Source organism: Montipora foliosa, chromosome 8 (assembly GCF_036669935.1).
Source record: "Montipora foliosa isolate CH-2021 chromosome 8, ASM3666993v2, whole genome shotgun sequence".
Lineage (NCBI taxonomy): Eukaryota > Metazoa > Cnidaria > Anthozoa > Scleractinia > Acroporidae > Montipora > Montipora foliosa.
In genome coordinates, this window is record NC_090876.1 from 34,669,318 (window position 1) to 34,679,317 (window position 10,000).

At 39.5% G+C, this 10,000-nt stretch overlaps 1 protein-coding gene across 1 annotated transcript in view; it reads left to right on the top strand.

The window, feature by feature from the left end:
- The first annotated feature begins 1,312 nt into the window (after positions 1–1,312).
- The window catches only part of LOC137968698 (uncharacterized), a 12,611-nt gene continuing 3,923 nt past the window's right edge, over positions 1,313–10,000 (top strand). Inside the window, exons 1-3 of the mRNA XM_068815212.1 lie at positions 1,313–1,415; positions 1,677–1,969; positions 2,024–2,120. Of these exons, the coding sequence (XP_068671313.1) occupies positions 1,313–1,415; positions 1,677–1,969; positions 2,024–2,120 (493 nt within the window). The remainder of the gene's footprint in view (positions 1,416–1,676; positions 1,970–2,023; positions 2,121–10,000) is intronic.

The following is a 10,000-nucleotide window of genomic DNA, read 5'->3' on the forward strand; positions in this document are numbered from 1 at the left end:
GAATGTGCCAGTGGTTTCTGTCTCCCATGCGTTTTATTTGCCATACGCGAAAGCTTAGGTACCTTAGTAACCACTCCGTTTAATCAGTGGGCAAAAGTAAGCAAAGTGTGTGGCAAACATGAGAAACATTGTTACCACATCGATGCCATGGTTGCATACGATAATTTTCTCACGACAAGTCGGAATCCGCAAAAAAACATCCAAGTTCAAATTGAGAGCAAATGCAGGAGCATGATTAAGAGAAACAGAGAAATTGTGAAAAGTGTTGCAAATTGCGTCCATTTTTGCGGTGCATTGCGGTGAGAGGCCATAGAGATGACAGCACTGCCGATCAAAATGGAAACAAGAGCAACTTTCTAGCTTTTCTGGAATTACGTGTTGACAAAGGAAATGAAGTTTTGAAGAACCACCTAGCGACCTGCAGCGCGAATACACAATATTCTAGTAAAACAATACAGAATCAACTCATAATGCTGATCGGAGACCACATAAGGGACTCAATAATTCAAGAAATCAAAGAAGCAAAGTACTTCTCAATTTTTTGCGATGAGGTCACTGACATTGCTAATCCCGAACAGTTGCCTTTGGTTTTACGGTTTGTCAACAAAGAGTGCATGATCTGCGAAGAGTTTGTAGACTTTCGATGAACCGATTGCATAACTGGTCAAGTGATTTCTTCGTTGATCTTGGAGAAGTTTGAGCAGTGGGGTATGGACATTTCAAACTGCCAAGGCCAAGGCTACGATGGTGGTTCGAATATGTTTGCACAAGCGCGGGGAGTGTAGGGCTTAATAGCACAGAAAAACCCCAAGGCCCTGTATGTGCACTGCATTTCCCATGTATTGAATCTCGTTATAGTAAAAGCATGTAGCTTACCATCAGTTCGCAACATGGCTGGCACTATAACAGAGATTTCACAATTCTTCAATTATTCTCTAAAGCGGCAGAGGTGCTTGGAGAAAGTAATCAGTGTTGATCAGGCGGATTCGCAGAGAACTAAGATCTGCAACCTCTGCCGTACTCGTTGGCTTGAACATCATGAGGAACATACGAAACGTTCGTGCTGTTACTTCCGTCGATTGTTAAAACCTTTAAGGTTATTTTGGACGAACAGCAGCACAAACCACACAGTACCGAAACCCCTTGGAACTGGGACAGAGAGACTCTCCAGAGGGCAAATGGCTTCTACCACACATGTTGTTCTTTCCAGATTCTCATCGCGTTAATAGTCACCATGAAAACTTTGGCAGTCATTAAGCCGATTGGCATTAAACTGTAAAAGAAGTCCAATGACATTGTGAAGGCATACTGTATGATATCAGGGACGGAGAAAGAGTTGAACGAAAAGAGGGACGAGGCTGAAGCTGTGTTCAAAAGATGGTACTCTAATGCTGTGGAGCTCAGTTCAGACCTAGGTACCAAGCCCAGCGTTCCAAGAACAGCCTCAAGACAGCAACACCGGGCAAATGCACCCCATGACACTCCTGAGGAATATTACCATCGCAATCTGTTTTTTCCTTTTCTTGACCATATCACACGAGAGATGTCTTCAAGGTAATATGTTTTAATCAGGTCCTCATGATACATGTACGTTGTTTGCAAAATAAGACGACCTTCAGGACGGGTTTCCCTTTAAAGTGATCAGATTACATAGCTGTTCTTTTACTCTTCTCCAGTTATAACAGTCACACTACACAAAGTACAACAGAGTACAAATACGCAAATTCTGATCAGTGGTTATATTTTGAATTGTTTTACATTTGGTAATACTCAGAAGACGTCTGTGCAGTTACTTGGTCTAGTTCCAAGCATCACCATGTCACACACAGATGCAAACATTGATGCGGTTTCAGAGATGTACAGCTCGTACCTGCCAAACCCTCAAACTCTGGATGTCGAGTACCATCGATGGACGAGAAAGTGGCACTCAGAGAGAACCCAACCAGATGCACTTCAACATGCATTAGAGGTACATGTTCGCCTTTCAAATTAAACTGAACTTTTTCTTTTTTTGTTATCTTAGGCCTGTGATGCAGACATTTTCCCCAACATCCACTGTTTGCTGCGCATTGCATGCACTATTCCAGTGACTTCATCTGACAACGAGCACCTTAAAGCTGGTTAAAGGCTACCTGCCGACCACCACCACGACAGAAAGATTGTCTGGCTTGGTGCTCATGAATATTCACCACAAGAAACCCGTGGATTATGATGCTGTTGTCCAGAAATTTGCAGAACAGCAACGCCGGACAATATTGCTGGCTGATCCCATTATTGAGGAATCATGAATTTTTAATTTGAATGAATTTAAAATGTTTGTCCGTCTTGATTATTGTCAGTGTTAAGAAAATCCATCCTTTAAACTACTGTGGTTAGCACAAAAATGGAGGTGACTTTAGAGCAATTAAACCACTTCAAATTGCCCCTGAAAACGCTGGAAATCGCATTTCAGAAGCCCTAAAATTAAAAATTTTCCGGGGGAGCATGCCCCTGGACCCCCTCTAGGGGCTACTGCCTTTGGCAGGCGTTTATCCAAACCCCCCTTCGTGAAATCCTCGATCCACCCCAGCATTTAAGCAAAAATACTCAAATTTTCAGGGGGTTAGTTTTAAAAGGGGTTGTTGCACTGGTGGGAAGTAAAAACGAACGTTTGTTTCAACAATTCCATAGCACTGAAACTGCACTTACATTGTATCAAGGTGATGAATGAAATTTTTTTAAAGATGAACTCTCAACACATCACTTTGATAATTTTATTGGATTTGAGTGCTGCCTTTGACACTGTTGATTATCAAATACTTTTAGAGAGGCTATCTGATGAGGTTGGCATACGTGGAACTGCTCTGAAGTAGTTTAGATCGTACTTGTCTTCTAGAAGTCAGCGCATTTCTTTACATGGGGTCCTTTTGACTTGGAATGCAGAGTACGTCAAGGCTCGTCTGTAGGGCTTCTGGCACTCTTAATATATGCGTCTATGCCGTATAAAGTCGTGGAACATTACCTTCCTGATGCTCATTGTTTTGTGGATGATATGCAGCTGTATCTGAGTTTCAAACTACTCGACAGCACTGCTCAAGCTGGTGCTCTTCAAGCTATGGAAAAATGCATTGACTTGGTGAGGAAATGGATGATTCAAGATTGGTTGATGATCAATGATAAAACTGAGTTTTTTGTTAGTCCGCACACGACAACAGCTTGATAAATTAGATTGGTGTTGCATTATTGAGGGCAATAATCGTATCAGTCCAAGATCATGTGTTAAAAACCTTGGATCGTGGTTGACTGATCATTTAAACAAGGCTTGTAATGTGGCATTTTACCATTTACATAACTTGAGACGTATTAAAAAATACCTATCGAAGGATTCTTTAACAACTTTGGTGCATTGTTTTATGACCAGCCGTCTTGACTGTTGTAATGGTTTATTGTTTGGCTTTTAAATGTATTTATGACCTTGCATCGACTTATCTTAGTGATCTCATTAGTATAAAATCGAATTCATCATGTACTCTTAGGTCTACTGCTAGACTCTAATTGGACCATCCCAAGGGAAAGATGCTTCCAACATTGGGATCCAGATCCCATCTCTGAGACTCCTGGAATGGCCTACCTGTAGAGCTTTGCCAAGCAACATTACTTGACAGTTTTAAATCTCGAATTAAGACTTATTTTTTTAAGAAGTAAGGATTGTAAAGCGCTATTGATCAGCATATGTAAATATGGGCTATATAAATTGTTATATTATTATTATTATTATTATTATTATTATTATTATTATCATTATTATTGTTAAGCGCTATTAACAGAATTAACTATTAGAGGGTGATGTGAAGTGCTATTTCTACACATATAGACCATGTGAGCGTTAGCCCTACTAATGGAAATGGGCCCAAACAAGGAAAGAGAAAAACTCTGACCAGGGCCTCTAAAAGTTTGTTTGGTTTATTAACAGAGTAATTAAAGGTTAGGTAAAGAGACTGAGGAGCGGTGAGGGTCATAATCTAAGTGCGGCGGTGGATAATTTGTGATACCTTATCAAAGCTGATAATAAACCCCATTTTTGTTGTTGTTTGTCTCCCAAACGCACACATGTAATTTTGTAAGATAATACAGATTTACACCTTGGGATGCCTTAAATAAAAGTTGCAAAACGTTTGATGTCAAGCTTTCATTGGCCTTAAAAATGCTACGCTGACCCTATGTTGCACTTTTATGGACGTACTATTTTGCCAATTTACTAAAGTAAAACGGATCGGATTCTGAGTTTTATGCAATTTTGAGCTGATATTGTTTCCGAACAGAACTCCACCGAAATGAACCGTCAGTTTCTGCCCCAAAAAATTTGAAGTGGCAGATAAAGAATAGACGTTTGGTGCATTTGAAATGCACCAGACGTTCTCAGGCGCGTAGCATGGTCATTTTTTTCAAGTACACACAAGTACATATGATCTAGAAACCTAAGTAAACGTAGCGAAAAATACTGCATTCTTTATTTCTTGTTTGAAATAGTTGTGTGAATACAAGCAAAGAACAACGTGTCTTGCCCTTATTTTGAGCAAACTTGGGGCAAACAAAACATAGTTTTGGTTGTGCAAACTGGTCGAGCACACTCTCAACATTGATTTCTTTTTCCTTGTGGATGTGCAATATTGCTAACGATGAAAGGCAATCGTCGGTCATCATGTTTCGTAGTGGCGTCTTTAACTTTTTCATCGAACTACCAACGTCTGTGGGAGAGGATCGGTTGGCTCTGTGATACACCAGCGGTGCCTCCATCTGTGCACTTCAAGATTGAACTCTTCCAAATCGATGGCCATGTCAGCACTGTAGTGCGCATGGATCGACTTCAATTTTTCCTCCGTCAACTGGCCAAGCTTTCCTATAAGCAAGAACAGTAATCTATGAGCGGTCAAATGAACATGATCCACAAAATTCTTGTAGCTGATGCAAGGGGATAAGGAGCTGAGCCTGGAAGCCTGGTAGTGGCACCACGAGTGTTTCATTGATCTCTGTAACAAGGTGATCTAGAAATGGCAAATACATTGACCTTTTGATGGGGTATCCGCTGGGACATTGTTGCGATGTTGTAGCCTTCCTGCCGTTTTCTTAAAGATTTTTAATTTGTTTTTTAATTTTTAAGATTGAACTAGTCTGCAGTCTGCACGTCTGCAGCACGTCTAAGAGTTGTAAAACGATTTATTTTATTATACGTGTTTCGTGTGACTAACGCACACCTCGTGGCATTATAATTTTGTGGGCCCAAAAATTGGCACAAAATATGTCACTCCTTGCACACCTTTCCGCCTGTTTCCTACATGCAAATCCGCTCTTGTAGGTGTTGTTTTACGTAATGTAAAAATATTTTTTACTTTCTTGTGTAGGTACAGTATACAGGTCCCTTGTGTTGTATTGTAAAACATCCCTGAGGAAGAGACAGCATATCCGTAAAATTGCTATCTTCGTCTTGGTGACCTCTAATAGCTATGTTTTGCTTCCTCATCATAACTAGGACCTCTGTTGAGAATAATTCTATCCTTCTAACTTGTCCCGCTCATTGAGGGTGAAGCTGTTGACAGATGTTATGTGCACCACCATGCTGTGTGTGCAGAAACGCTTCCCCGCAAGCTACTGCGGTGTGATGACCACTTTTTTCGCAGACATGGCTTCTTCACTAGTTTAGAAATATTGGTGCAATCACAAGTACGGAAAGAACGATCATGGGTGATGAATAACTAACAGTAAGAACAGTAGAGGGTGTCTGTCAAAGGGCTGTATCTCAAACAGATCCTTTTCTGAGGTTAAAAACCTGGCTACCGGCCTTTTAATTAATCATTTGTCAGAAAGAAGAAATTCCTGTCCTCTTTAGAAAAAATAAACACGCTATGCTTAGTGACGTAACACAGCGATTTATTCCATGTAAAATGTCAACTGAGCTGTGTGTTGTCTTCCAGGAGATTAAAGTTGTCCTAAACACTTTTTTCGCAGACATGGCTTCTTCACTAGTTTAGAAATATTGGTGCAATCACAAGTACGGAAAGAACGATCATGGGTGATGAATAACTAACAGTAAGAACAGTAGAGGGTGTCTGTCAAAGGGCTGTATCTCAAACAGATCCTTTTCTGAGGTGAAAAACCTGGCTACCGGCCTTTTAATTAATCATTTGTCAGAAAGAAGAAATTCCTGTCCTCTTTAGAAAAAATAAACACGCTATGCTTAGTGACATAACACAGCGATTTATTCCATGTAAAATGTCAACTGAGCTGTGTGTTGTCTTCCAGGAGATTAAAGTTGTCCTAACAGTGCACGATATATTGTTATGGTATTGTCTATCATTGTATACTTAGTGCCATGGTAGAAGTCTTGGGTAGATAGCCTGAGAAGACATGTGGTTATAGCAAAGTACTGAACCCAGAAAGATTGAAGAAAATAAATGGGAAGTGATAAACATTGGCTTCTGGGTTGACATGTTGATAATTTTCAAGCTCCCTCACAACTACTTTCACCACAAGTTGAAGCGTGCCCTCTGAGCAGCTTTGTAATACTAAAATTTACTAAAGTTAAACCCTGTCCGGGCAGGTTTGTATCTGGATGGGTGACCATACCCCTTCGTAAAACGGAAGCATTGGACCGAAAATACTATTAACGCTAACAAATGCAAACTGAGTAAGGTTCAGATTTTGTTAGCTTGCTTTATGCAAAAACAAATCTTGATACACAGTTTTTAGAAAGAGTAGAAGGAATTTTCCAGCACGGTCGCTCGAGAATAACATATTTACGACATGAAAACAACGTTAATTTTTAACCGTGAATATAGAGTATAAAAAGTTACGATCAACGACAAACATTTTGGAAGATTTTTTCTGCGTTCAATTATATTATTGTACTTTACGTTGCACAAATAAATCACAAAATCGAAAGTGACTTCGCCGGAATTCAGCGGGCGCTGTAATTAAGTTACCGCGGCATGTTTACTCGCCAAACTGTGAAGCATCTGTGTCAAATGATGACAAGATACCGGGTTTTGGTAAGTTTATTTTTCTGTTAAGTGTTATAAAGTTTGACAATAAATGAGCGAGTTCGAAACAAAGATCACAATCGCCCAAACTCTGAGTGAGGTTTGTTTCTGCAAAGTCAAAAATTTACTCTGCAAGACGAGGTTATTTATCACCAGGTAATTCCATCATTTTGGAAATAGCAGCTACTTTATTATTCATCAGCGTCACAATTTTTTGCTGATTTTGGAGCTCATTTTGTTGAAACTCAAGCACGCTTCCAACAGACCTAAGCTCGAAAACTCAATACACAACATGATATAATCCACAAAGGCAGAAAATATATCACAGAATCCTTTTCCAGCGAAACATTTTATTGAAACAAACAACATAAGATGCACTAAAACGCCATTCATGTTGCAATGATTTTCGACACCATAGCTGGTTAATGAGAATAACAAACTCATGAGGCCCAAAATATATTTATATTTAATTAAGTTAGCACAACAGAAAAATGATAACCTCATCTTTGACACGAAAATGCTTTACTATTGCCATAAAAACTATCCAGTTAAGCTCGCATATTATAAAACATGATGAATTCATAAAGGCCACCTTTTCCAGTGAACAATTTTTTGAAACAAACAACATATTTGCTATTAGAGGCAAAAACCCCTTCCTATTTCATTACGTGCGTGAAGGGAAAAAACTCAATCGTGTCAAATATGCGCAATATTACAACAAACTAAAATTTCAGGATCAAACCGTTTCCATGAAGAACCTTTTCCTTGAATAATGAAGCACAAAATAGACGACAAGCTTTCTTTCAAATAATTTGGCTGTCACATTTCCAACTTTTTTTTACCTGAAGACTGTGCAGAGTTGATCACAGATCGATTCATCGTCTGTCTTTGTTGAACCCATAAGTTAGCAGAGAATTTTCCATTTGGTTTCAGTGTTCTACATAACAGCACACTTGGTAAAATCTTAGAAATGCAGCTCACTTTGATTTCGGCTCGACGGGCGACAAATTGTTGTCAAAGTCCACTACTTGTCGCTTTTAAGATTCCACCGCCTGTCTTGTTCAGTATCCAAATCACTTGCCATTATTGAGCTTCATAAGGGTATATTTTGTTCAAAGATCCACTAAAACACTATTTGCGTTACATGACTTTCGATGCCATTGCGGGTTAATTTTATCATTCTGCTGTGTCCACCAGAGAAATCTGCGCCTTTCCACTACCCTCTCTATCCTAAGAAAATACGTGCAGAAGGCTCTATGCACAAAGACACCACTTAGCAGGGGAGTGACAGGCAAGACTCTTACTGACACAGAAAAAAAAAAAAAGAATAAAACAAACAAATGAAACGCAGATCCCGACTGGGTTTGCCATACTGGCAACCCAGGAATGAGCCCCAAAATCAGGAAAAAATTGTGATGCTGATAAATAATAAAGTGGTGATAAATAACCTCGTCATGGTCAACCTCAACAGTTGGGCGATTCTGATCTTTGTGTTCAATTCTCATTTCTTGTCAAACTTTATAACACTTGAAAGAAAAAGAAATCTAACAAAAACAAAAACCCGTTATCTTGCCATCTTTGGGCACAGATGCTTCACTGTTTTGCAACTAAACATATACACATACATACAGACATACTTAATTGACCGCTCCCCATTGGAGCTTTTCAGGGCCAATGAAACAATCAACAAAACAACAGAACACAACAACAACAACTGTTAAGAATCCCAACCGGCCGGAGGGAAACCAGGTGGCTATTTACAAGTGCAGCTGGGAAGTTGAACCAGGGACTACCAGGAACAAATTCATTGAGTGATCACAGCGGGTCTTAAACCCAGGATTTCCAGATCTCAAGGCAAGCGCCCTAACCACTGGGCCTCACTACTGCGGTAACTTCATCACGGCGCCCGCTGAATTGGATGTCACTTTCAATTTTGCGATTTATTTGTGCAGCCAAAAGTACAATAACAAAATTCAGCGTCGCAAAAATCTCCCAAAATGTTTTTTGCTGATGGTAACTTTTTATATTTGCATTTCAAAATTGGCTATCTTTCAAACAGGGAACGGGGAATTGGGAAATGGGCAATGGGCAACAGAGAATCTTTAAAATGGGGAATCTTTGAAAGCAGGAATCTTTAAAACGGGCTGCAAATACAGCCTCCTCTCCTCTCCTCGCACCCCGTCACTGGGAGGTTGCACACATCCCAAGTGACGGGGAGCAAGGAGAGGTGACTGTATTTGCAGGCAGGCTATTCTGAAGGGAAACTAAAACAAATAGACCCTTCCAATGGTTTCTTTAAGCAGCTATATCTTGGCGCTTGTCGGATTTTGCGTAACTCATAAATGTCAAAAGTTGATAAAAACCGTGGAAGTGTCTATTTATTTAATCATAACTGCACCATCTACATAAATTGAGGATTATTTAATCAACATTCGACACTCGATTGACAAAATTCGTTATCACTTTCTTTGTCAGAAACACATAATAACATATTCGAGTCCGCATTGAATTGTCCTCAAGAAGAAAACTCGTGTTTTCAACCTTATACATCACTGAAATTTTCAAATTACTATCATTAAGGAACAAAAACATTGCTGATAACCGAACAGAACAAGAAAGAAATGTAATTCAACTAAATAACTAGCACCATTCAAAGTAAGCTTCTATTTGCACAAGTTCAGTCAATATAAAAATATTTTTTCAGCGCTGACCAAATGACATCTACGCAATCAGATTGGCTGTGCAGGCGTGTATTATAGATGGCCATGATAGTGCTATGTTTTTTCTTTGCATGCGGTCTTAAAAAAACATTGTCTTAAATTACCCTAAAAGGGTTAGCCACTGGGCACTGCTACACGTAAAGCAATATACGTCAGACTGCTCGCTATATCAATAAGTCTATCAGTTTACTGACTCCTATTTACCAATGAAATAAAAAACTTTAGGAAAACAAGTGAGATATTTTGTTTCCTCAGACCGTCAAA